This window comes from Falco peregrinus, chromosome 3 (assembly GCF_023634155.1).
Source record: "Falco peregrinus isolate bFalPer1 chromosome 3, bFalPer1.pri, whole genome shotgun sequence".
Classification (NCBI taxonomy): domain Eukaryota; kingdom Metazoa; phylum Chordata; class Aves; order Falconiformes; family Falconidae; genus Falco; species Falco peregrinus.
Genome location: NC_073723.1, coordinates 14,249,655 through 14,274,879, shown reverse-complemented (window position 1 = coordinate 14,274,879; position 25,225 = coordinate 14,249,655). Strand labels below are relative to the sequence as shown.

The 25,225-nt window shown below is 59.9% G+C and overlaps 5 protein-coding genes across 16 annotated transcripts in view; 1 reads left to right on the top strand and 4 right to left on the bottom strand.

Moving 5' to 3' along the window:
* Nucleotides 1-84: 84 nt before the first annotated feature.
* Nucleotides 85-4,461, bottom strand: LOC106112082 (uncharacterized). Its single transcript, XM_055798883.1, is given in 9 exon segments — nucleotides 85-260; nucleotides 348-647; nucleotides 650-865; nucleotides 946-1,117; nucleotides 1,119-1,700; nucleotides 2,151-2,334; nucleotides 2,394-2,651; nucleotides 2,654-2,930; nucleotides 3,018-4,461. Coding segments are annotated over 9 exon segments (2,616 nt in total). The 5' UTR covers nucleotides 3,491-4,461; the 3' UTR covers nucleotides 85-106.
* Nucleotides 4,462-4,756: 295 nt separating this feature from the next.
* Nucleotides 4,757-15,056, bottom strand: RECQL4 (RecQ like helicase 4). 6 transcript variants are annotated; one of them, XM_055799279.1, is made up of 24 exons: nucleotides 14,823-15,056; nucleotides 14,294-14,327; nucleotides 14,043-14,152; nucleotides 13,254-13,397; nucleotides 12,307-12,992; nucleotides 11,630-11,732; nucleotides 10,854-10,983; nucleotides 10,477-10,596; nucleotides 10,010-10,159; nucleotides 9,832-9,924; nucleotides 9,597-9,733; nucleotides 9,342-9,425; nucleotides 8,968-9,156; nucleotides 8,698-8,880; nucleotides 8,399-8,579; nucleotides 7,395-7,672; nucleotides 7,179-7,316; nucleotides 6,749-6,908; nucleotides 6,532-6,661; nucleotides 6,179-6,351; nucleotides 5,877-6,063; nucleotides 5,610-5,775; nucleotides 5,350-5,458; nucleotides 4,757-5,229 (listed from the first exon to the last, which is right to left on the bottom strand). In XM_055799279.1, the coding sequence occupies exons 1-24, from the start codon at nucleotides 14,904-14,906 to the stop codon at nucleotides 5,216-5,218; spliced, it is 3,783 nt and encodes a 1,260-aa protein (XP_055655254.1). In that variant the 5' UTR covers nucleotides 14,907-15,056; the 3' UTR covers nucleotides 4,757-5,215. The 6 variants fall into 6 exon arrangements, 5 of the variants coding, with proteins under 5 accessions (XP_055655254.1, XP_055655251.1, XP_055655253.1 ...); XM_055799276.1 differs by having other exon boundaries at nucleotides 4,760-5,252; XM_055799278.1 differs by having other exon boundaries at nucleotides 4,760-5,252; nucleotides 10,010-10,156.
* An 85-nt stretch (nucleotides 15,057-15,141) lies between these two features.
* On the top strand, nucleotides 15,142-18,015 carry LRRC14 (leucine rich repeat containing 14). Of its 2 annotated transcripts, XM_005231435.4 has the most exons (4): nucleotides 15,142-15,209; nucleotides 15,523-15,870; nucleotides 16,174-16,809; nucleotides 17,073-18,015. In XM_005231435.4, exons 2-4 carry the CDS (start codon nucleotides 15,542-15,544, stop codon nucleotides 17,644-17,646), a joined length of 1,539 nt encoding a protein of 512 aa, XP_005231492.1. In that variant the 5' UTR covers nucleotides 15,142-15,209; nucleotides 15,523-15,541; the 3' UTR covers nucleotides 17,647-18,015. The 2 variants fall into 2 exon arrangements, with proteins under 2 accessions (XP_005231492.1, XP_027634122.1); XM_027778321.2 differs by lacking the exon at nucleotides 15,142-15,209 and having other exon boundaries at nucleotides 15,305-15,870.
* Nucleotides 18,016-18,154: 139 nt separating this feature from the next.
* C3H8orf82 (chromosome 3 C8orf82 homolog) lies at nucleotides 18,155-20,268 on the bottom strand. The gene is made up of 3 exons (XM_055799284.1): nucleotides 20,117-20,268; nucleotides 19,245-19,293; nucleotides 18,155-18,801 (listed from the first exon to the last, which is right to left on the bottom strand). The coding sequence occupies exons 1-3, from the start codon at nucleotides 20,219-20,221 to the stop codon at nucleotides 18,311-18,313; spliced, it is 645 nt and encodes a 214-aa protein (XP_055655259.1). The 5' UTR covers nucleotides 20,222-20,268; the 3' UTR covers nucleotides 18,155-18,310.
* A 1,741-nt stretch (nucleotides 20,269-22,009) lies between these two features.
* Nucleotides 22,010-25,225, bottom strand: part of ARHGAP39 (Rho GTPase activating protein 39) — a 148,597-nt gene continuing 145,381 nt past the window's right edge. For all 6 annotated transcript variants that reach the window (XM_055799281.1, XM_027778317.2, XM_027778319.2 and 3 more), the window contains one exon: nucleotides 22,010-25,168. In XM_055799281.1, coding sequence (XP_055655256.1) covers nucleotides 24,974-25,168 — 195 coding nt within the window. In that variant the 3' untranslated portion in view covers nucleotides 22,010-24,973. The remainder of the gene's footprint in view (nucleotides 25,169-25,225) is intronic.

The following is a 25,225-nucleotide window of genomic DNA, read 5'->3' as shown; positions in this document are numbered from 1 at the left end:
GGGGCTGATCCTGGGGGATGCCCCACGCAGAGGCGCCAGGGAGCAGCCGGAGCCCCCTGCTGAGTGCCGGCCCCTGGTAGCACATCAGCTGCCCCCCAGGAGCCCCTCAGATTTCGGGGAAGACAGTGTAGACCTCCACCTCGCAAAGCGCCAGCTGCCCCTCCCTGCTGGGTATGGTGACAGTGACATAGCGGCCCTGTAGCCCCTGGCAGCAGATGGTACTGAGTGAGCCAGGACCAGCGTCCGTGATGATGCCGCAGCTGCCGGGGTGGAAGAGATGGGGCTCAGGAGACAGAAGCAATGGTGGGGTGGGGACACTCCCTCCAAACCCCACATTTTTGGCTCACATGGGGTTGTCCCTGCCACGATCGGCTGGCGCGTCCCCGACATGGACCTGTGCTCCCCGCAGCCGCTGCCAGCAGCAATCCTGCCGGTTCTTTACCACCACAGCTGCCACGGCGCGGCGTCTGCCCAGGTCCACACTCCACCAGGGCTCCCGCTCTCGCCGTGTGTGGCTGCAGGAGCCGTGGTGCCAGACGCCGTCCCGGTTCCCATCTACCGCCTTGGATGCGAAGCCGGAGCCATTGGAGGTGGAGGACTGTGTCGCCTGCTGCTCCCGCGCCACGTTGAGGGCTGTGAACACCATGGGGTGGGTTGGTGGGTGCTGGGGTTCCTGGGGGAGGTGGGCTCTCCTGACAGCTCACCTCCTGGCAGCGGGGTGCAGCCTTGCCGGATCACTTCCACCTCACACAGCACCAGCGCATCCTTCCGGCTGGGGATGAGGATGGAGACGTAGCGACCGCGAAGGCCATGGCAGCAGACAGTGCTGATAGAACCGGGGCTGGCATCTGTGATGATGCCGCAGCTGGCGGGAGAGGAGGGGGCAGGATGAGCCAGCACAGTGCCAGTGGTGTTCCCAGTAGAGAGGATGGGGCTGGTGCTCACACAGGGTTGTGCCGACTGCGGTCAACCGGGGAGTCACCGACGCGGACCTCAGCCCCCTTCAACCGCTCCCAGCAGCAGTCATGGCGGTTCTTCACCACCACGGCATAGATGGCGTGCCGGTGGCCGAGATCAACACGCCACCATGGCTCCAGCTCCTCTGTGGTGTGGGCACAGGAGCCGTGCTCCTGATTGCCATCCCAGTCCCCGTTGACGGCATTGGCGGCACTGCTGCTGGCATCCAGGATGGAGGACTGGGTGGCCGGGCGGCCCAGGGCCATGTTCTGGGCTGCGGGAACAGCTGGGCTGGGGGTGCCATGTCCCCAGAAGACCCCGCGGTGCCCCCCAAACCCACTCACCCCCTGGCAGCACAGCACAGCCTTGCTCCACAACCTCCACCTCGCACAGGCTCAGCCGTTCCTCGCGGCCAGGGATCGTGATGGTGACGTAGCGGCCGTGCAGCCCGTGGCAGCAGATGGTGCTGGTGGAGCCAGGGCTGGTATCTGTGACTGTGCCGCAGCTACAAGGAGGGGGACAAGGGTGAGGGTGGCCAAGCGCCAAAGCAGCCGTGCACCACAGTGTCAACACTGTGGCACTCACATGGGGTTGTTGGTGCCATGGCTGGCAAGGGAGTCCCCGACATGGACGCGGGCACCCTTCAGCCAGTGCCAGCAGCAGTCCAGGCGGTTCCTCACCACCACAGCTGCCACAGCATGGCGATGGCCCAGGTCCACTGTCCACCATGGCTCCAACTCCCTCTTGGTTTGAGAGCAGGAGCCGTGCTGCCAGTTCCCATCCTGGTTCCCATCCACGGCGTTGATGGCACTGCTGGCTCGGCTGGCCGTGGAGGACTGTGCCACTGGGCGCCGCAGGGCCAGGCTTTGGGCTGGGGGACACCATGGGACAGTGACACCAGCCCTAGGTGCTCAATGCCAGCGATGACCCGTGGCTGGGCATCAACCCCTGGGCACAGAGCCGGCACTGCGGCCTCCATCTGTCCCTCCAGGCACTGCATACTGGCACACTGATGTGCCACCGGCTCAGGGACATGTGACACCCCCCTCCCCCATGTTGGGGCCCTCATGCCCCCCCCTTTCCCCCCGGCGCTGCAGGAACCAAATCGCTTCTGCAGGGCTCAGGTAGGTCAGCGCTTGCTGGCAGCCACCGGGTAGGTATCAGCTCCCTGCTGGGAGGGCTTCAATCCTTACCGCCAGGCGGGGGGACGCAGCTCTGGGCTGTCACCTCCACTTCGCAGAGGATGAGGAAATCCTCCCGCCCAGGGATGATGATGGAGACATAGCGACCCGGCAGCCCGTTGCAGCAGATGGTACTGGTGGAGCCGGGACCAGTGTCCAAGATGGCCCCGCAGCTGCCGGGAGGGAACCGCCACAGCTATGGCCGGCGGGACAGTCCCATGCTGGGTGGGGGGACCTTGCTGGGGACCCCACTCACACAGGGTTGCGCTTGCCATGGTTAGCCAGGGAGTCCCCAACGTGGACCTGGGCGCCGAGAAGGCTCTCCCAGCAGCAGTTGTGGCAGTTAGTGACAGTGACGGAGTAGACAGTGTGCCGATGGCCCAGGTCTACACGCCACCACGGCTCCAGCTCCTTCTCAGTGTGGGTGCAGGAGCCGTGCTCCCAGCTGGCATTGCTGCTCCCATCCACGGCATTGGCAGCCAGGCTGATGGCATTCAGCGTGGAGGACTGTGTGACGGCGCGGCCCTGCGCCACGTTGGGGGCTGGAATTGCCAGTGGGAGCATGGCACGAGGCTGCCGGCCCCTGACTGCTGCCCCACCAGCCCCCACTGCCTCCCTGGGAGCCCCTCACCTCCGGGCAGGGGGAGGCAGCCCTGGAGCACCACCTCCACCTCGCACAGCACCAACGCATCCTCCCGGCTGGGGATGAGGATGGAGACATAGCGGCCCTGCAGCCCCTGGCAGCAGATGGTACTGAGTGAGCCAGGACCGGTGTCCGTGATGACGCCGCAGCTGCCGGGGTGGAAGAGATGGGGCTCAGGAGACAGTGGCACCAGTGGGGTGGGGACACTCCCTCCAAACCCCACATTTTTGGCTCACATGGGGTTGTCCCTGCCACGCTCGGCTGGTGCGTCCCCGACATGGACCTGCGCTCCCCGCAGCCGCTGCCAGCAGCAATCCTGCCGGTTCTTTACCACCACAGCCGCCACGGCGCGGCGCCCACCCAGGTCCACACTCCACCAGGGCTCCCGCTCTCGCCGTGTGCGGCTGCAGGAGCCGTGGTGCCAGACGCCGTCCCGGTTCCCATCCACTGCGTTGGTGGCGATGCTGATGTTGGGGAAGACGGAGGACTGGCGGGCTGGGCGCCCCAGCGCTGCGTTATAACCTGCCAAGGCGGGGGTCAGCCCACCACCGAGGCACCCCAGCAAGGCTTTGTCCCACCAGGGGTGCTTCCACTGGCAAGGAAGGGCAAAGGGTTGGGACTCACCAGCCGGCGGAAGGAGGCAGCCCTGGGCGGCTGCATCCTGTGCCAGGACCTCACCGAGCAGTAGCAGAGCCCAGGGCAGGGCCATAGCGTAGCGGGCCGTGGTGGAAGGGGGACGTGGTGGTCAGGGACCACCCTGATCAGTGGGGAGACGGTCCCGACCCGCTGTCTGGGTGGAAGCTGTCGGTGCTTACCACAAGACAGGCTGGTGAAGGAAGGCTGGAGAGTCCCTGCCAGCCCCTCCCTGATGCTTCGGCCGCCGGTGTACCCTCACCACGTCCCTGCTCCGGCACAACACCAGGAAAACCTAAAGGGAAGAGGATGAAGAGGAAAGCTCCGGTGGCCAGCCCTTGGCTTTTACCACCTGTGCAGTGGGTTGTGCTGTGAGCCAGGCTTTTCTCCAGGGCTGGTGGAGGAGGAGGAGGGATGGAGGAGGCTGTGTGGCGTCAGCAGTCCTTGGGGATGTCACAGGCTTGGCACCCAGCTCCACCAGTTAATGTTTAGAAGTGTTTTGGCAATGCTGGTGGGTGCTCCTGTGGTGTGACCTTCCCAAACAGAAGACACTGTGCTGGGGAGGGACGGTGCGTCCCACGGGAGCCCAGCGCCAGGAGGAAACTGGGGCGTAAAGCTCTCCAGTTGGATACCAGTTTCCACCCCAGCCTTGCTTGGATGGTTTTGGTTGTTCAAGAGCTGCCCACAGCAAAACCCAATCTGTGTTTCAGGGTGGGGAAGGGCTTCATCCTTCCTGGAGCTCCGCAAGAGCTAGGTGCTGGGAAAGAGCATGCAACTTTGGCTGGAAAGGGGGTAGGGAAGGAGGATGGCACATGGTGCCAGCTGCTCTGGTTCCTCACTGGCACCTCAAGCAGCTGCTTGCTGGGGCGGTGTGGGCAGGGGGCCAGAGCCACGGTGGCGCCTGGCTGTCCCAGGGCCGTCACAGCTCCCTGGGTGCGGTGAGGGCAGGGGTGGTGGCATCCTCCCACAATGCACTGACAGCCACGGTGATAGATGTCCCTTTGCCACGGCAATGGGCATCCTACCCCCCCCATCACCATGGCAACAGACTTCCTACATCACTAGGACAACATCCTTGTTGCCATGGTGATAGACCCCCATCACCATGGCCCCCCCACAGGCCAGTAACAGTCCCTCTGCATCACCATGGCAACAGACCCCCCCCTCTCCCTATTGCCATAGTAACAGCCCCGTCCCACCTAGTACCACCTCCCCTGACATTGCCATAGTAACAACACTGCTACATCACCATGGCAACGCCTCCCCCTCCCCCATGAAGGAGGGTCGTCACCCAAAGCCAATTCACTCCCCAAGGCACAGGCAGTGAACTGTAGGCAGCGGCACAGGGGTTAAAGGTCAGTGTCCTTTATTAATTCATTATTAAAATCCAGACAAAAATCCCTGCCGGCACAGGGACAGGCTGAGGGCGGGCAGCCCACCCGAGGAGGCAGGACCCCTGTCGGAGGCAGCGCTTGGCCTCCCCAGCCGCTCCTACGCAGCAGCAGGGCAAGGCAGGCAGGGGCAGCGCGCACCACGAACAAGCCTGTGCTCCCCTCTGCCCCACTTCTCGGCGGAAGGGTGGTCTCTGCTCACCGCCCCAAACGGGGTCCTCGGGGGGTGATGGCAGCTGGCACAGCCCCGAGGGCCACAGTAATGGCCTGTGTGGCACCGCCGTCCCTGGAGCATGGGGTGGCTCTGCCCTTTCGGCTCCTGCCATCACCTGCTGGCCAGGATCTCCTCGGTGGCCAGACGGGCGAGCCGGTGGAAATCGAAGGAGAGATATTTCCTCCAGAACCGGCGATCACGGCCATAGACCTGGGCGGGGAAACAGGGGCTGCCTGCAGGGAGCGGGCAAAGCCCCCGGTTAGGAGGGGATGGGCAGGTGCCGGAGCAAGGTGGAAGACACCCAATTTGGCACCTGCCCACCACTCTTACCAATGCCATGAAATACCCTGGCGATGGCTCGGCCAGAGAACTTCTCGTCCTGGCGGATGGCAAGGAAATGGCGGATGTCAGCGCGGATCTGGCTCTCCCACTCCCGCAGCTGCAAAAGAAGGGACATAGCAAGGGCCTCCCTCCTCTTCCTCATCCCAAACCCATCTCTGGTGTCACCTAAACTGGAGGTGCCGTGTACCAGAAATACCGGCTGACAGTCAGAGCCTGAAGCAGCTCCCAATAAAAGTGGATTTGCTCACTTTAGCATCACTGAGATCTTTGTCCTCCTCCTCCTCCTCACAGCCATGTTCAGCCTGCTCTCCAGCAGGCTCCTTCTCGAAGTAGTTGCTGAGCAGAGCCTTCAGGCAGGAGCTCTTCTCCTCCTCCTCCTCCACAGGGTGAGGACTGCAGGTCTGGAAGGCCACACTGTGCCCTGACATCAGTCTCCTCCCTTTCCAGTACCAAAACGGGTCCCAAACTGGGAGGGAGTGGTCTGTAGGGGTTGGGTGGTCTTCACCCACACTCACCTCTGGAAGGCCTGGAAACAGGTGCGGAGTTGGCCAAGAGCCATCTTCTCCCTGGCCACCACCCTTTGGTGGAGGAAATCACAGACGGAGTCCAGCTCCTGGTCGGTGAGGTCACCGTAAGCACGTAGGTGGAAAGAGAAATCTCCAAACTCTACCATGACCCCACTCTTCCCTGCGCTGCAGCTGTCTGAAGGCACCAAGAGCTGGTTGAGCTGGTGCTCACCCAGATCCGGCACTGAAACCCAGCCAGCTGCTGGTGTCACAGGGACTCACCCCTCCAAGGAACGCAGGGACACCAGTACCTTTCCGCAGCTGTGGATCCCACTGGAGCTGGCGCAGGGCACGTTTCACCAGCGCTACTTCCCAACCCATGGAGTCGCTCAGCGAGACCATGTCGAACTCCAGCAAGCTGGCTTGGCTGTGGTCCCTCCCTGCCAGGCGCTCCCGGGCCATGAAGACAGCGACAGGGGGAGACCTGAGGGCAAGAGACACCAGGAACCCACTGGTACCATGGCTTGGAGCCCGTTTTTTACCTCCAGCAGACCCCAGAACCGTGGAGCAGCTCCCACCCAGCAGAGACTATGCTGCGGTGGCTTGCTCCTGGCACAGGGAACACTGTGGCATTCACAGCGGTGCCCCTCGGCGCAGCTCTAACCTCCGCGCTGTGGCCCGGAGCTGCTGGGGTCCCCCATAGCACTGCAGTCGGCAGAAAGAGTAGGTGGGAGGCAGCAGCTCCAGCCAGCGCTGCGGGTGCAGCTCCAGGTAGCACAGGAGGGTCTCGATGCCTGCAAGACAGGGAGGAGCTGCAGAGGGACCCTGATCCCCTTTGGGACCCCCCCTGGCCTCACTTGGGGCCGATTTCCCCACCTCACCTTCCTCCCGTATGTCCAGGGACTCCACGGTTTGTTGGATGGGGATAGCTCGCTCGTGCTTGTAGCACACCCGCTGCCTGCTCTGCCTCGTCACACTACTGTCCTCTTCCACCATCTCCTCCAAGAGCTCGGCCATTTTGGCATCCTTCACCTCCCCATCCTGCAAGGGATGCACCACGCAGTGTGGTGTCACCAGTCAGAGGACAGGCAGGCTCCTGCCTTCCCTTGTGTGACATCTCAACTGCTCTCTTGCCTGTTCCTGGCCAGATCTTACACCACAGCTCACTTCACCCCAACCTTCCCTCAACTGATTTAACCTCCCCAATGCGGCCACCAGCCCACAAAGGTTCTTCTGCCTTGTTAGCTCATTACTGAATGAGTTAAGAAGCTGGGAAGGCCACGGGAGTGGGGGCCTCAGCCCCTTCCTCACCCTGATGACATCCTGGTGTTTCTGGTGCAGCTCCAAGCACTTGCAGGGAGAAAAAACCTTCTGCACCAGCTTCTTGACAGTGAAAAAATCCACCGTGTCACCGTAAATGTGGCGTCGCAGCTCGTGGAGATCCCTGCCCTGGGGAGGCAGCGGGAAGCCTTGGGGAAAGACCCCCAGAATTTAGGGGGACCCCCCCACCCTACTGGCAAGCATTACCTCCGGGTCCAAGAAGAGATGGCAGTGAGCTGGCTCACCGTCTCGCCCGGCCCGTCCAATCTCCTGCACGTAACTCTCAAAATTTTTCGGCATGTTGTAATGTACAACACCACGGACATCTGATTTATCCAGCCCCATGCCGAAAGCCACCGTGGCCACCACCACACGGAGCTGGCCACTCATGAAGCTGTTCTGGATGCGGCAGCGTTCGGCAGCGGATAGGCCAGCATGGTAAGCATCTGCAATCCACTTCAGCGGCTGGCGACCACTCTTCTTTGCTGAAAGCAAGTGGGGAGAGAGGTTTTAATGGCATTTAATTAGTGATTTCTCAAAAGCACAGCTGTTAATTAAATCAGGGATGGAAACGAGCAGCAAACCCTGCCTGTGGCAGACATCAGTGCTGGGCAGGAGCAGGGCTGCTGCTTCCTGGCAAAGGGATGTGTGCTCCTTGTTAGCTGCCAGAAGTCGTCAAGCCCTGGTTGGTTTGGAAGCGGGATGGCACGAGCTCACCCAGCTTCAGCAAACAAAGCAGGCTGGGGAGAGGATCCCTGGGGCCAAACACGTCCAGCACTTTGCGAGGCAGAGCTCGGCCACGGATCCAATTGTGGATTTTGAGGGAAAAATAAAGACTCTAAGTCACAGCTACCAGGTTTGGAAAGAAAAACCCTGCAGAGCTGTACAACGAAGGCTCCCTGTGTACTAATCCCACCACCCAGCTTTATTAACCACAGCTAATAAGCATCCATCATTATCGGCTGTCACTAGAAAAAAAATCAAAGCCCAGCTTTAAAGCCTGCGATGCAGATGGGGGAAGATAAATGCCTTACTGCTGCCAAGGGCATTGCTCTGCACCTGGGGGAGGTGGCTGATGGAGCCAGAAACCTCCGTGGAGAGTCCTGCAAGCACAGCTCGCTCCCTAGGGATTCTCTGTTCCAGTGTGGATTCACCAGACAGGATGTTTTGGGCTCATGCTTCCCTTTGGAGAGTGAGGCTACCTCACCTACCCTTCGCTTTCTTCCTTTCAGCAGTGTCCTGCCCTGGCTCCCTGGCTTCCCTGACCAGCACTCCTTGGAGGCAGGTCCGGATGAGTGCCGCAATGCGAACTGTCTCCTCCCGCCGCGTGCAGTAGACTATGATGGAGTCCAGGCACCCAAAACGCTCCTCTCGCAGCAGGGAGATCAGGGCCTGTGGACAGAGGAGGTAAAGGTGCCCCAAAAGAGCTTGGGGATCTTCTAGGAGATACACCCTGAACCCAGCGTCACAGCAACTAATCTGATTTCTTTAGACCCATCCTGGTCCCTACCTGATCCCTGTCCCTGTCCATCGAGACTGAGAGGTGCAGGTTTGGGGGCACAGCGGTGGAGCGCACCGCTATCCCTTCCTCTGCTGGGATACCCAGGTGTTGGGCCACGTCCCGCACTGTGGCCAGGGTGGCAGTGGCTGTCAGCCCCAGGAAGCAGCGCACGCCCAGGTGATCCCGGAGAACCTGCCAAGAGGGAAAAAGTGGGAGCCTGACGTCCCTCCTCACCCCAACGGGTTCCCTCCGCCTCAGGGTGGGCTTCCCCTCTCACACCTTGCAGACCCGCAGGTAGCAGGGACGGAAATTGTGGGACCACTCGGAGACACAGTGAGCTTCATCAATGCAGGCGAAGGCTACGGCCGGCAGGTGATCAGCAGAGGGCAGGCAGCCAGATCCTGAGCTGCTCCCACCAACCAGCGCCTCAGGGGAGAGCAGCAGCACCTGCACCCCGCCCTGCCTCACCTGCGGGGAGCACCAGAGCGACACAAGGGGTGTTTTACCCGCTCTCCCAGGGAAGCAGGCTGACTGGCACTGCTACTGTCCAGCACTGCCTTCATTGGGATCACGCAGCTGCACGAGCAAGGTGGCACTGGGGACACCTTCACACACACGTGTCTCCCTGAGGCTGGCAGCCCTGAGTCCCTCACCTTCTCCATCGCTGCTTCCCGCTGGGCTTTGGTCATGTTGGAGTGGATACAGACAGCCTTCAGGCATGGCGGCAGCCCCGAGACCTGGAAGCGAGGCCTGTCACCCACTCGTGCCTCCAGTGACTTGGGGGGGAGTCACCACCGAACACCCACCTCCCCATTTTGGGTGCATGTGAGCCTTTAACTGCAGCACTGCACACCCAGCAGCATCTAAGCAGGAGTTGGGGTGGGAAAACCGGGACATCCAAGCCGTACCTGGTCATTCATCAGGGATACCAAAGGGGAGACAACCAAGGTGATGCACTTGGAGCGCTTGTGGTACAGGTAAGCGGGGAGCTGGTAGCAGAGGGACTTCCCCATCCCCGTCGATAACACCACCAGTGTGGACAGGCCTGGCAGAACGGGGGGTTGGGGACCACCCGTGTGGGAGGGGATCACAGGGAGCCCAAACCCCGCAGAGGAAGAGAGGTCGTGGGGGAAACAAACCCACCTGAGAGGATCCTCATGATGGCCACCTCCTGGCCCGGGCGGAAGGAGCTGTAGCCCAGCGCCTTCAGAGCCTTGAACACCTCCTCTGGGGTCTCTGCAGGGGAAGGACACACAGTCAGGCAGGGACCGGAGGGCCAAATGCATGTGGGCCCTACTTGGTGTGCAGCAGGGAGCCATACCTCGAACCTTCCCCTCCGGCCCCAGGCTGTAGAGGGGCTCCATGGGCACAGGGGGAGCAGGTGGCTCGTACGTCATCCTTCGCACATCCAGGTAAGTTGGTGCCTCCAAAATCTTTTCAGATCCTTCCTGGCTGCTGCCTCTTCTCTCTGCTAGGGATGAAGGCAGCAGTCAGAATGCACAGATGGATTTTCCTACCCTGCCTGGACTCCCACCACTGCACAGGAGCAAGCCTGGCGAGCCTGCCTGTATTTTAGGCTGGCGTTCCTGGAGGATACACATCCCAGCATAAACCCAGGCTGGCAAAACCACCTTTTGATCCCAGGGAAACCCCCGCAAGGAGCTCAAACAAACTTCTTAGGGGGAAAAGGAAACAATTCTATGTCCCCAAGAGTTCATCCCAGAGCCAGCCACGGCGTGTCACTGGAGAGCGAGGCGAGCCAGCAGCGCGGCAAGTCCAGGGCCTCACCAGAGAGCTCTGGGCAGATGCTGTTGGTCCTGCGAGCCACTTCTTCCAGCGTGGGCAGGGGAGCCTCCTCTTCTTCATCGGCATGGCTGCTCTCCTCTGGCAGCAGGCCAGCAGCCATCCCTGCAGGCAGGAAAGGGGTCTCTTCTCTACTTAAATCCACGGTAAAGAAACCACCTCATCTTTTCATCCTCTGCCCCCAAGTTATTATCCCCGAAAACCCTTAAGCCAACAGCAGAGAGAAGCTGCAGGGAGGTGGGAACGCCTGACCAATGTTTCCTGTCCTCCAACCTCTGTCACATCTGCTCCGGCACAGCCAGATCTGAACTCGGCCCACAGCTTTGCCAAACAAACCCCTAATTCAGCACTCAAAGCCTCACCTTGGCCCCGGCACGCTGATGCCCAGTGTCCTGTCCTGCCACAACTGAAGCAGATGTCTGAGCTTCGGTCAATGGATCTGGTGCCTCCCCCGTACTGTTCCGCTTTCTTCTGCCACTTCTGCTTCCACACCTGCAAAGCAGGACCACCTCCAGTTATTTTTATACTTTTATTTTTATTAAAGGTATATTTTATTATATTTGACTTCACCATGGCACCGGGCTTTTGCCAAAGCACTGCATAAACATGCCGAGCTTTAAAAAACATAGGCCATTTTCTTCCAGCTGCTGCTTGCCTCACCCAGAGATGATCCTAAAGGATTTCACATTGATTAATGGGGAGATATTAAAAAAAACCAAATCAACAGGTTTTTGTGGCAGAGCTGAAGCTGGAAAGGCCGAGTGCCCTCTTTACCCTGCAGGACAAGCCCACTACAGTGAGGTCTTTCCCCTAACACAGGGTCTTCAGGGCAAAGCTGCCACTGAAGACAGGGAAGCTCAGGTAGCAGCAGGAGGGGCAGGGAGCCAAGCTGTGCCTGTGCCGCTCTCCTACAGTGTCACAACATAAATTAACTAAAAGCAAAATATGGAAATTCAAATAGTGGCATGACAACGAGCGACAGCTGGAAGTTTTGAATTTGTATTGGATTGGATGAATTTAAATTTGACTGGAAATGGGTTTGGTGGTGACAGCAGCACAGTTCTGTCCAGCGGGAGGCTTTCAGTGATACCCTGGGAGGTGCTGGCAGTGCTGAGGCAGTCACTGGGCACGGCTTTACCTGTTTGCGAAGGCGATTTCCCCGCAGGGCATAACCTCGGACATGAGATTTCTTCTTCAGGTTAAGCTTGACAAAGTTGCCGCGTCTCTGTGAAGGTGCTCTGCTGGGAAGAGAGGTTGGCTAGGAACCCCCCTGCCCATGTGTGGGGGGCCATCATGTCCCCATCCTCCACCCCTCCGCTCCCGGCTCACAGAATAGCTTTGAGGAAAATAATCTCTAAATCTTTTGTCCCCTAAACGCAACTGAAGGCGATGCAGACACTCAGGGGGAAGTGAAAGGCACGCAGGGCATAATTACATAAGAAAATCAGACTCAAAACCCCCCAAAACTTATTCCTTCCCCTGCCAAACACAAAGGAGGAATTAAGGAAAGAACAGCTCACTATTTATAAAAATTGATAGGAAAAAGTCCCCTTGCTCCCTCAGCATCCTTTTCTGACCACTTTTTGGTGCTTTTGAGTGCCACGAGGCATTGCTGCAGCCTGTTTGATTTGGTTTAACTGCTGGCTTTGTTTCCCAGGGAAAACACTGGTGGGGGCTGGGAACTGAAGGGCTCCAGCAATGCCCCAACAGGAGTTTGAAGCAAGCAGTGAGCTACATTGAGGCAGATGAACTTGCAGCACAGCACCCAGCAGTGCTGCCAGCACACCAGCATTGCTGACAAGGGACAGGACCTACCTGGCAGTGACTGCTCTGCGGGTGGATCTGGGTTTCTCCTCTTCCACCTCCCCCAGGAGGTTTTCTGAGGAATCCAGCACCTTCTCACTCTCCTTTGGGGTTGCCACACGCTCTTTCTCCTCCTCCCCTTCCTCCTTGCTCTGCTTCAGCCCGCTGGCAGCACTTAACGCTCCCTCGGCTGAGCCTTGGCGGCACCGCTTGAGCTTTGTGGAAGCTGCCATGCTGTCTCCACCATCTCCACATGGCCTTTTCCTCCTGGAATCTCCCACCGATACTTCTCCACCAGTCCCTTCCTGCTTTGAGGGGGCCCAGCTGACCTCTCCCTGCTCCCCTTCCTGCGTGGCACCCAGTATTGTCCCCTCATCCCCAGGTGTCCCTTGGCACCTCTGCAGCCAGGCAGGATCCAGCGAGCCCAGCCTCTGTGCCACTGTCTGCTTCAGCTGCTGGAATTTATTCGGTGGCAGTGGTGGTGGTGGGGACTTCAGCCCCGCAGCAAGGATGATGGGGGCCAGCTCTGACACTGAGGGAGGAAGGAGGAGATCTCCCGGCTCGCCTCCCTTGCTCTGCAAAGGCTCTGCCGGTGCTGAGGATGCGGCTTTGTCACCACTCCCCAAATTTGTCTGAAGTCTAGGGACAGCTGTGGTCCTCCTGGGAGTCAGGGTCTTCCTTGGGGTCAGGGGTGTCTCCTGCATGTCGGGGGATGGACAGACAGGGGTCAGGTCATCCACTGAAACTCAGTGCCCTGCCTCCAAATCAAACAGGACCCTTGCCAGTGTTTGTGGGTGTTCCCTACCCCCAGCTCCCACCCTCCACTAACAGTGGGGGATTCTGGCCGGAGCAGGCCATGACTTCTGAGCAGCCACAAGAGGGAAAAGAGGTCACAAGCAGCTTCAGGAGAAGCTTCTCTGAGCCGCAGTGCTCAGTGCTGATTCCCAGCAAGCCCTAACCTTCCTGGCAGCTCCCAGGTTGGATTTCAGCTTCATCCCATAGTATTGCACTGAGGCTTTTGGCACAGCGTGGCTGCGATGGTTCAGCTTGGGGGCTTTTGGCTGCCGGTTCAGGTGTGCACCCCAACAACCGAAGTCTGGCACCTGCAATGACACCCACAAACTATTAAATCCAAACCATTAAATCCCTTAACCTGTTAAATCCAAACTTTTAAATCCCCAAACTGTGAATCCTATCACAAAGATGAGCTCCAATACCTCCAAGAGGAGAAAGGAGCTGGAGAACAAGCACGGTATTATCACGCCACAGTGTCTTTTGGCCACAGACAGCGCAGACAGCACATACAGCACCTCTTGGGGAGAAAAAAAAACCCTGGAGCAGTTATTGCCTCACCTGAAGTACAGGGACTGGCTTAATTGTTGCCTTGTTAAGGGGCAATTGTATTGAGTTAAGAGGCAATTGCTGAAAGCCTGCACTTTCAGCAGCCTGGATGCTGGCGAGTGTAAAGCACATGAGGGACTGCAGGTGTTAAATTTCCTACCCCCACCCTTACATGCTCTGTTTGGGGTACCTTATTCATCCACCAAGCCAAAAATAGGTGTTATATGGTGCCAGTTGGACAATTTTCCCTCCTAAGGTCAAATAAACTGCTTTATAAACAGGAGGGACAACCGTGGCTTTGCCTGCAGTGAAGGACAAAGTGGAAACACCCTGAAGCGCTTGCATCAAGGGTGAGGAAAGGCTCCTGGAGACAAAACTCAAGGCCAGAGTGGGGGTTTCTCCAGTACCTGCTCTGCAGTTGGAATCTCCTGTGCTGCTGGCTGGCAGGAGGGGCTAAGCTGGGAAGGATCCAACTCCTTTCTTTGCTGCTTGAGCATCTTGTACTCCTTGTAGAGCCCTGTAACAGCAAGTAAAGGCTGGTTTTGGGTACATGTGGTACTTACTGTAAAACCTCATCAGTTTCTGCATTAACATATGCTGCCAAACCCTTGGCATGAGGGGTCACCCCCAGCCTTGAAGCACCACAGCTGCCACTCACGTTGGGTGTCCTCTGGAGCTGCTTCGATGTCCGCCTGCAAGGCAAATGCGCAAGAGATCATTATTTCAGGCTATGGAGGAAATTATCGTTATTTTCTGTGACTGCAGAACGAGAAAGGGCTTCTATCTCTTTGCTAGTTTGGTTTTTTTTCCCCCCAAATAAAATTGTGGTTGGGGCAGTGTTACGCTTGTTCCAGACTCGAGGGTGTCTGTTTTGTAACTTCTTTAGGTACAAAATGACGGGCCTTACGGCAGTGTCGTCAGGCTTTGCCAGGGGAGCCTCGCTCGGCTTTGCCGGTGCAGGAAACAGGCTACAGGGAGAGGCAGGGACCCTGCCGGGGGCGCAGCGTGCTGCCCGCCGGGGCAGTGATCCCGGGAAACGGGCTCCCGGCGAGCGAGCAGGCCCCCCCGGGGGATCCCCGTCAGGGCTTTCCGGCCCACCCGGGTGCTGCCGCAGCCCCGCCGCCAGCACCAGCCGGGGCAGGGCCCCACGGGCCTCGGCCCCCGCGCCGTCCCCGGGCACCGGCTACCTGGCTGGGCCTGCGCCGCCGCTCACGGAGGAAGGCCGCCTCCCATTGCTTCAGCAGGGCCTTCACCTCCTGCTGCCGCTCCATGGCGCCCGGGGGTACTCAGGCACCCGAGCCTCAGAGCGGCGGGGGAGCGGGGAGCGGCAGGGAAGCGAACCTCCCGCTCCCGCCGCGCCTCAGCCAATGGGAAGGGAAGGAGAGGTGACGGACAGCGGCAGAAGGCAATAAGAAAGCGAAGAGCTGTGGCGTCGCCGAGGAACGGTTTTGGGCCCGCCTCCCCTATGAGAGTGCGTTCTCTGATTGGTGCGCGCTCGTGTCAGGCGGCAGCACGCATGCGCAGGGGCGGAGCAGCGGCGGGCCCAGTGGAGAGCTGGGGGCTGCGGGAGCGCGGTGAGGGGGCGGGGCCGGGGGACGCCATCTTGGGGGGGCTGGGGGGGGCGGGGGTCCCTATGATGGGGTGGCCGGGTTAGAGGTGCTGGGGGGCCCGTGTGCTAGGGGGGGCAGTTTACGGGTCTCACCATGGGGTGCCCCTTTGGTGAGGGGCTCTACCCTCCTGCCGTGGGGGGCCTTTGAGGGGCGGGATGTGTGCCGCCTGCTGAGGAGGTGCCGTGGGGCTGCCCCTGCGCCGTGGGGCTGCCTGTGGAGCCATGTTCTGCACCCCCCAGCCTCACCTGCTGTCTGTCTGCTCCCTCCCTGCCCACAGCCCCTCGGTGCCGGGTGCCATGCACTCCCTCGTCTTCCTCTGTGCCCGCCGGCTGCTGAGCCACCACCCCAGTGCCCGCCGTGCCCTGGACTTGCTCCCCGCTGAGCTCTACCCCGTCCTCTTCCAAGCCGCTTTCCTGGACGGGCGGACACTGGCGCTGCGGGACCTGGTGGGGATGTGGCCCTTCCCCGTCCTCAGCTTCCAGCAGCTGCTGGGCCACCATAGCCGTTACCGTGACCGTCACCCACTCCTTGGGGAGAAACCCAGCAAATTGTGTGTGCAGGCTGTCATTTTGGCTGTCGTGGCACATCTCCGCCAGGTGCTGCAGGAGCCCTGCCATGGCACCAGGTGGGTACTGGGATGCCAAATGCCATGAGAGCCGTTTCCTTCCTCCTCGGGGTGATGGAGGTGACGATGCTTGTCCTGGGGCTGCGAGCTCTGGCTGTGGTGAAGGGAGGGAGCTGTGGGTTGGCACTGGGTTTGTTTTGTGCACCGGTAACACTGGAGGAGAGCAGGACTGTGACCCTCACCCTGCCTCAGGGCAGGAGTGAGCCACCAGATAGCCACAGCTCTCCCAGGAGCCAGCTGCATGGTTGTTGCAGTTCCCAGTTTCCCTGCTCGTTTATTTACCTGTTTCTTGTCTTTGCCCAGCAAGAGACGGTGCTGCCTGCGGGTGCTGGACATGACGGGTCTCCAGGACGACGACACCGACCGCGGCCCGGAGAGGATGAGTCTGTGGTCTGGCACAGTGGCATTGGCCAAAGCCTGCATTGAAGTCTCCAAACACCAAAGCGAGTGCCTGAAACGCGGCTCCAAGCGACATAAAGGTCCCTCCGGTGCCTCAGCGGCCCTGCAGCCCATCGGCGTGGAGGTCCGTGCCGATCTCTTTGTCAACTGCACGTCCTATGGCATCCTACGGGATGCTCTACAGACTGGCACGGCCAGCCCCCTGTGCCTCAGATGCCGGGATTTCCACGCTGAGGAGCTCTCTGTTGCCAGCACTGTTTGTTTGCTGGAGTCCTTGGAACCCACTGGCGTGCGGCGGGTGGATCTGCGCTTCAACAACCTGGGCCTGGCAGGCCTCTGTGCCATTTTGCCGCACCTCGCCAGATTCACCAACCTCCTCAGCCTCAAGCTGCCCTACAGCAACATCGATGTGCGGCGGCTTGTGACGGGGACGGATGCCGGCCTCCAGCGCCTCGCCATGGAGCTAGGAAGGCTGCCCTGCCTTAAGGAACTCAACTTGGGTTCCTCCCGGCTTTCAGGGAAACTGAGGCAACTTCTCGGGTAAGTTCCTGGCGGAGCAGGTCCCTGACCTGCCCTGGGGTGGGGAATTCAAGGGTTCCCGCTCGCACGTGGGGGTTTGGGATTTGGGTGGGTTGGCTGCCATTCCCTAGTGTGGTTCGGTTCCACCAGGAATATGGGAACCGTCCCCCGCATCGTTCAAAGATTTAATACAAGGTTTAGTGCGGTGGCAGCTCCCTCCTGGCCCACACCCTGCACGGTGACGGCCTCGGGGGGCTCATGGCTCACTCTCCCCGCCCCGGCAGCGACCTGCAGGTTCCCCTGGAAAGCCTGGAGCTGGCCTTCTGCTACCTCCTTCCCAGCGACCTCGCCTTCCTTTCCCAAAGCCCTCATGCTCCAGCGCTGAAGAAGTTGGACCTGAGCGGCCACAACATCTCCGAGAACTTTCTCCAACCTCTCCAGCATCTCCTGGAGGAGACCTCGGCCTCTCTCCTCCACCTGGACCTCATGGAGTGCCAGCTGACAGACGCCCGGCTGGAGGCCCTGCTGCCGGCCCTCTGCCGTTGCTCCCGTCTCCACTGCCTGGGACTTTTTGGCAACCCCCTTTCCACGCGGGGACTCCAGACCTTGTTAGGGAAAACTGTGGTTCTGCCAGATTTACACCTGGTTGTCTACCCTTACCCCGTGGACTGCTACAGCCAGGAGCCGCCCCAGCTGCCCTCTGCCTCTGGCTGGCTCTTTGAGGACGTGGTGGATGAGGAACGCTTCGCTGCGGTGAGCGCCAAGCTGCGCCAGATGCTGGTGAACTCTGGCAGAGCCAGCGCTGTCTGGACCACCAGTCTCTGCCGGCACAGCGCCCTCGACTACTTTGCCTTGTAGCTGGTGCAAAGCTTGGAGCCTTCCCCCTGCCCCATGGCACCCAGTGAAGCGCCGTGGCCTCACCGCTGCGCCGCAGCCCCTCCCTCCTCCCCAGATTTGGTGTTTCCTCCTTGTCCTGGTGCTTTTCCAATACCTTTCACTGTCTCAGTGTTCACCAGCATCAGCCCCAGCCGGCCTCGTGTCTCAGGCCATGCCTCGTGTCTCTGGGACAGCACGCCGACTACGGGCAGACCGGTGTCTAGGCCATCCTTAGCTGATTAATTAATGCCGGGAGTCTGGTTAATAAATTGCAGTTGCTTGGGAGGTGTTGGGGTTATGACAGAAACTGCAACCATGGCACTGCTTAGGGCAGACCCTGCAATAACTCTGCACTTGTGCTTTGTTCCCCAAAGCCCCCCCATACCCCAAGTCCCGGGGGGCGTTTGGCGCACTGCAGTGAGGAGACAGCACAGCTCGCCCGTGAGGTTTTAGCTTTTTTTTTTTTTTTTTTTTTTTTTTTCCCCCAGAGCCTAGCAGGGGTTCTGGCCGCCACGGCAGGGCACACCCTGCCATGGGTGAGCCGGTGCTGGGTCTGCCCCCCTGTTTTCTCATCGGCGTGGGGGTGCTGGGGGTCCATACCCCATCCCCACCTCACTGGTGATGGGGATGGCTTGGGATCCCCACCTCAGCCCTGACGTGGGGTGATGGGGACAGCCAGCGCTTCCCCAGCACAGCCCGGTGTGCCGGCGCGGAGCAGCGGCAGCAGTTCCTGGGTGAGCTGGTAGCGCTGCCCTTCCCAGGTGAAATGAGTGGGGGGCTGCGCCTGCCCGCAGCCGTACTCGAAGCCGGGACTCCACTCGAAGGCCAGCGCTGAGCGCACCAAGCCTGCGCCACCTGCCTGCGCCGGTGCCGGATGGTAGAGCCGCCCGTTTTCCGGCAACATCACCAAGCTCTGGGGCTGGAAGGGCACAGCCAGGCGCTCGCCACCGCCGCAGTAGGAGAGGAGCTGGCGCCCGCCGGCACCCGGCAGCAGCTGGGTGAAGACGATGGGACGATCGTCACACCGGAGGAAGTTCCGCTCCCGGCCGCAGAGTGACAGGAACGGGAACTCGGCCTCGTAACGCCCGCTCCGGTTCGGCTCCAGCCGCTTGAAGAAGAAGGTGAGGAACCCTACATCTGCCGGGCGGGCAGGTGTCAGCTCACTGCGCCCCCGCAGTTAACCCCCAGGGGGGTGATTAGCCGCGGGGTAGGGGGCTGTTCATTAGTGGGACCCTATTTTGGGGGGCTGGCAGAGGGAGGAGCAGTCGGCTTGGAGGAATTACTGTGCCGGGAAGCGCAAGCGGAAGCTATTAATAGCAGGAGCTACTTAATTAATAAGGTAATGAATATGCAAATAACAACCTGCAAAGGCACCGGTGTGGGGGGCACCCTCCCTCCCTGACCCTGCTGCCAAGTGCGCAGCTGCCCCTCCCCCCAATTAAGCCCGAGACCACAACTGAGATGAGATCCCAATGAAGGATGAGACCCCAGTTAAGGATCAGATCCTGATTAAGGCTCTGCCCCCCAATTAAGGATGAGGGGGGGGGCGGGGGGGGTGGGGGTTCTGGGGGTGCTGGTACCTTTGAAGCACGTGATGAAGTTCTTGACTTTAGTGTCATCCAGGAAAAGCTGTGGAAAAGCAGAAAAAAGCCTCAAAACTGCCTGAAGCCCCTGGCAGGAAGATCCTGGCAGGATACTTTTGGGATCCATCTAGGGTCTGTTTGGGATCCTTTTGGGATCTATCCAGGGTCTGCCTGGGGTCTGTCCCGCATCCATTTAGGGTCTTTTGGTGGTGGTGGGGTGGGGGGTTGTCCAGGGTCTGTTTGGGATCTTTTGCGATCCATCCAGGGTCTGCCTGGGGTCTCACTGGCATCTGTCCAGGATCCATCTGGGATCTGCCATGGACCCATGTGGGTTCTCCTTGGGATCTCTCTGGGATCTGTCTGAGTTTCATCCATCCAGGATCTGTCCTGAGTGGGTCTAGAGTTTTTTGGAGAGGGATCTGTCTGCAGGATTTGTCTTGGGTTTGTTTGGGATCTATCTGGGGCCTGTCCCAGGCCTTTCTGGGATCTGTTTGGGATCTGTCTGGAGTCTGATTGGGGTGTGACTAGAATCTGTGCGGGGTCCCTGTCTGGGGTCTGTCCTGAGTCCATCTAGGGTCTCTCTGGGGTCTGTCTGGGATCCATCTGGGATTGGTCTGGGGTCTGTCCTCACTCCGCCCAGGGGTTTTTTTTAGATCTGTCTGGGATCTGTCCGAGATCTGTCCTGAGCTTGTCTGGGCTGTTCGGGATCCATCTGGGATCTGTCCAGGGCCCACCTGGGGCCTCTGTGGGGTCTGTCCGGGATCCCTGTGTCTGGGATTGGGCTGGGATCCACCCGGGACCCGGTGCCCCCGTTTACCCCCCGGTGCCGCGCCCCCCCGGAGCGAGGGGCCCCGGTGCGGTGTCGGTACCTGGCCCTGGTGGTCGAGGTAGTAGAAGTACTCGCGGGTGCGCGGCGCCGGGCTCTGCCCCTGCCGGTACCCGGCCCCGGCCCGCAGCGCCGCCACCAGCCGCATCCCGCCCCGGCGCGGCCCCGACTCACCGCCCCGGCCCCGCCCCGCCCCCACGGCCCCGCCCCCGGAAGCGGCCGGGCCGGGCCGGTCCCACAGCGGCACCGCTCCGGGCGGAGCCTGCGCCGGCCCCGGAAGCCCGGGGCGGGGGAGCTGCCCCTGGGAACACCCAGAGCGCCTGTAGATCTCCCGTCGCCTTTGGGCACCCAGAGCCCCTGTAGGCACCCCCCGCTGCCTATGGACTCCCAGAGCCCCCGTAGACCCCTGCTGCCTATGGATACCCATGCACCCCTGGGCGCCCCTGTAGACACTCACAGCCCCCATGGGCACCCGCCCCACCCCGCACGGCCCGTGAACTGCTGCAGGCATCTCTGCACCCCGACAGACACCCACGCACCTCTATAGACACCGGCACGTGCGCTCCTGCATACACCATTACACACTATATAGACACCCATGTACCCCCTGTGCACCCCTGTATATGCCCACACCCCCTATAGGCACCCATGCAACTCTATAGGCAGCCATACCACCTATAGGCACCCATGCGGGCACCTGTACCCCCTATAGACACCCATACTATCTGTACACATCCAGCTGCCCCTACAGATAATCTCCTGGCCTACAGATGATACCCATACTCCCTACAGACACCCATACCTGAATAGACACCCTCCTCTATGGACACCCATACACCCCGTGTGCCCCTATACACACTCCTTACACCCCCTATAGATACTCAGACCCCTATAGAGACCCATGTACCCCTATAAAGACTCACTCCATAGACATGCTCGCACCCCTGTATAGACGCACGTGATCCTGTACGCACCCATACCTCTCCTAGATACACCAACCCACCCCTACAGACACCCCTGCACCCTATACACCCCTGCACCCACTCTGTGCCCTATACACACCCATATATCCATGCACCCTATACACTGTCATACCCTCCCTGTGCCCCTTCCCTGCACCCCTGTGCAACCCCTCTGTGTAGCCTGGGCATCTTTATGTACACCTATATATATCCCTGTGTAGATTTATGTACCTCTGGGGACGTTTATATACCCCTATATACACCCTATCCATACCCTATGCAGCTTCATGTACCCATATATACTGCAGTGCTTCCCCATCTCTTGCTATGCCCCTGTATATCCCATGTGCACCCCCTGTTTGACCCTATACACCTCCCAGCACCCCTATACACCCTGCATACACCCTATGTGCATTCCTACGCCCCCTGGGTGGATCTATACATCCCATACACCCTTGGGGGTGGTGGTGGGGGTACGCACACTGCCCCATGCATCCTATACTGCCTGGTACACCCTATACTGCTTGCAGGGGGTGCCCATACACTATACAGCCTGCATGGCAGGTGCTCATGACTATGTACACCCCTATAGAGGCTATATGGCATGGGTGGGCCTTATATAGAGCCCTCTGCAGCTTACATGGGCCCTATACAGCCCTGCACACCCCATAGCGTGCAGCCAGGCCCTTGCAGCCACCCCTATAGGGCCTCTGTGCCCACCCCCCACCCCCCACCCCCCAGCCCTTGATCTGCTCCAGAGTGAACGAGCAGCAACAAAGCACTGTCCATACATAGCTTTATTCACATGATGGGGCGGCGCTTCTATACGTCCACCCCCCCCAATTACAGAGTTCGGCAGCCCATGGGACCCCCTCCACCCCCCCGAAACACCCCCCCACCCCTGGGGGAGGGAGGGGGGCCGGATCCTGCTCCCTGCCCCCACAGCACTGTGGGGAGGGTCCCGCCGTGGCGGGGGTGGGTTTGTCTCTTTTTTTTTTTTTTTTTTAAATAATTTTCTCATTTTTAATAATAAATAAAACCTTGAGTCTAAAAAAAAAAATTGGAGGGGGAGGAGAGAGAAAAAAATCAAGAAAAAAATATAAAAACTGGAGGAAAATAAAAATAATTCAATGGAAACTGAGGAAGCCGGGACCCCCCCGCTGCCCCCCCACCCCCCCCCCCCGGCACCTGGCAGTGAGCAGAGCTGGGAGGTAGCGCTGGGCTGTCCCCTCCAGGAGACACCCCCACCCCGGGGAGCCCCCCACATCCCCCCTGGGCGCCCCCCCCCCTTGAGAAAATAGCATCTGGCCCAAAAATTAGGGGGTTCTAATTAATAACTCTCTTTATAGACCTATATACTCTGATGGGTGCCCCCCCTGCCCTGGTGGGTGCCCCTCGGGTCCTTGGGTGCCCCCAACGGTCCTGCTTTGCCCTGGGTGGAGCCGAAGGCACTTGGGGGTGGCCATGGGGAGGGGGGACCCATCCCGCTGCTGGGGGGGCCCTTCGACTCCAGTGGTGCGGATGGGGGAGATGGGGGTGCCAAGGTGGGTCCAAGAGCAGGAGATGATGGGTGTCAAGGCAGGCTGGCCAGGAGCAGGAGGAGATGGTGGGTGCTGAGATGGGTCCAGGAGAAGCAGGAGGAGACGATGGGTGTCAATATGTGTCCAGCCAGCCCATGCAGAGATGACACCAAGACAGGTTGGGCAGGACCAGGAGAAGACGATGGGTCCCAAGATGGGTTGGGCAGGACAAGAAGATGATGTGATTCCAAGATGGGCTGGGCAGGACTGGGAGGAGATAACGAGTGCCAAAATGTGTCTAGCTGGGCCAAGCAGAGATGGTGGGGGCCAAGATGGGTTTGGCAGAACCAGGAGGAGATGACAGGCACCAAGATGGGTCCAGCAGAGCCAAGCAGAGATGATGGGCACCAGGATGGGTTTGGCACTACCAGGAGATGATGGGTGCCAAGATGGGCTGGGCAGGACCTAGAGGAGAGGATGGGTGCTAAGATGTGTCCAGCAGGGTCAAGTAGAGATGATGGGTGCCAAGATGACTTTGGCAGGACCAGGAGGAGATGACAGGCATCAAGATGGGCCCAGGAGAAGCAGGAGATGATGGGTGCCAAGGTGGGTCCAGCAAGAGGACGTTACAGGTGCCAGGATGTGTCCACCAGGGCCAAGCACAGATCATGGGTGGCAAGATGAGTTGGGCAGGACTAGGAACAGGTGATGGGCACTGAGGTGGGTCTAATGGGACCAGAAGATGATGGGCACCAAGGTGGTCCAGTAGGGTCAAGCAGATTACAGGCACCAAGATGGGTTGGGCAGGACCAGGAGATGACAGGCACCAAGATGGGTCCAGGAAAAGCACGACATGACAGGTGCCAAGATGGTCCAGCAAGGCCAAGCAGAGAGGAAGGGTACCAAGATGAGTTGGGCAGGACCAGGAGGAGATGACAAGCACCACACTGGGTCCAGAGAAGCAGAAGGAGACGACAGGTGCCAAGATGTGTCCAGCAGGGCTAAGCAGAGATAACAGGTGCCAAAATGGTGTGCGCAGGTCCAGGAGGAGATCATGAGCTCCAAGGTGGGTCCAGGAGGACCATTAGGATACAACATGCCAAGATGTGTCCAGCAGGACAAAGCAGAGATGATGGCCACCAAGGTAGGTCCAGCAGGAGCAGAAGATGGTGGATGCCAAGATGGGTCCAGGAGAAGCAGAAGATGATGGGCACCCTGATGGGTCCAGCAGGACCAGGAAGAGATGATGGACACCAAGGTGGGTCCAGGAGGACCAAACAGAGATTATGGGTGCCAAGGTAGGTTGGGCAGGACCAGGAAGAGATGATGGGTGCCAAGATGAGTCCAGCAGGGCCAGGCAGAGATGATGGGTGTCAGGATGGGTCTTTCAAGGCCAGCAGCAAATGATGGTCCTGTGACAGGTCCAGCAGGGCCAAGCAGACATGGTAGGTGTCAGGATGGGTCTTTCAAGGCCAGCAGCAGATGATGGTCCTGTGACAGGTCCAGCAGGGCCAAGCAGACATGGTGGGTGATGAGACAGGTCCTTTGGGGTCCAGCGATGCCAGCATGTGGTGAGATGGATCCGGTGCAGTGCCAAGGATGGGCACTGTGTTGTCTGTGGGCAGTGACCTGCCTGCCCAGGTCCTCCAGCACCCCAGGATGGGCAACGGGCTGCAATGAGCCACCTGGGGCACAACAGCTCCCAAAGGGACCCCAAGCACCCACTCCTGGGTGCACCCAGCTCTGCCGCAAGATGCACCCCCGTTGTGCCCGTGGTCTTCTTCCCTGTGGGCTGGGACTCTCCTGGCACTGGGACAACTTGCTGCTCTGGTCCCTAATGTGCCACGTTCTCTGGGTGCTCGACCTTTGCTCAGCTCAGCACCAGCGGCTCCTCCTGACCCTGGAGGTGCTCCCTGCCCCATGGCTGCCCCACAGATCTGCTCTCAGCCAAAGACCCAAACCCAACAGAGATGCGGGGGAGCCCATTTGGCTCCCCCCGTCCCTGCCCAGCCTCCGCTGTCCCCTACACCATCACCCGCTCGCCAGGTCCCTGCTGCCACCCACAGCCATGCAGGACACCTGGGCTGGAGATGCCGCCTGTCCGTGGGGAACCAGGATGCTCCTTGCCTGCTCTGCAGGTGCTGCTGTCCCTGGGGACCCCCTAAAGTGGCTGATGCCTCTGGCTGGTGAAGAGGTGGGCAGTGAGATGGCCAGAGGATCGGGGTGGGGCATGGGGAACAGTCCTGTGTCTTGTTGCAAGATGGGCAGAGGGGGATGGAGATGGGCAAGGGTGCCATGGTGTTGGGACGGGGTGTGTGTGAGCCACCCAACACCCTTCTTCTGTAGGGTCTGGCTTGTGCTCCTCGGCCGAGTGGGGTCGGAGGGAGGGGGCTCATGGGGGGGACTCAGTGGCAGCTGCTATAGGACGCCCTCCATGAAGCTGGTGTCAAGGTGCTGGATGAGCACCCGGATGAAGGACATCTCCTTGCGGGTGTTCTCGAAGATGATCCGCGGGTCGTCTGACTGGCAGCGCAGACAGTTGGGGGCCATCACCATGGCCAGGTTATTGACATCCATCTTGGTGACAGCTACGTTGGCTGGCTGCACGAACACCTGTGGTGGGAGGGAGGAGGAAGGCAGCGGTGATGTTGTGGTGGGAGACAGGTGGAG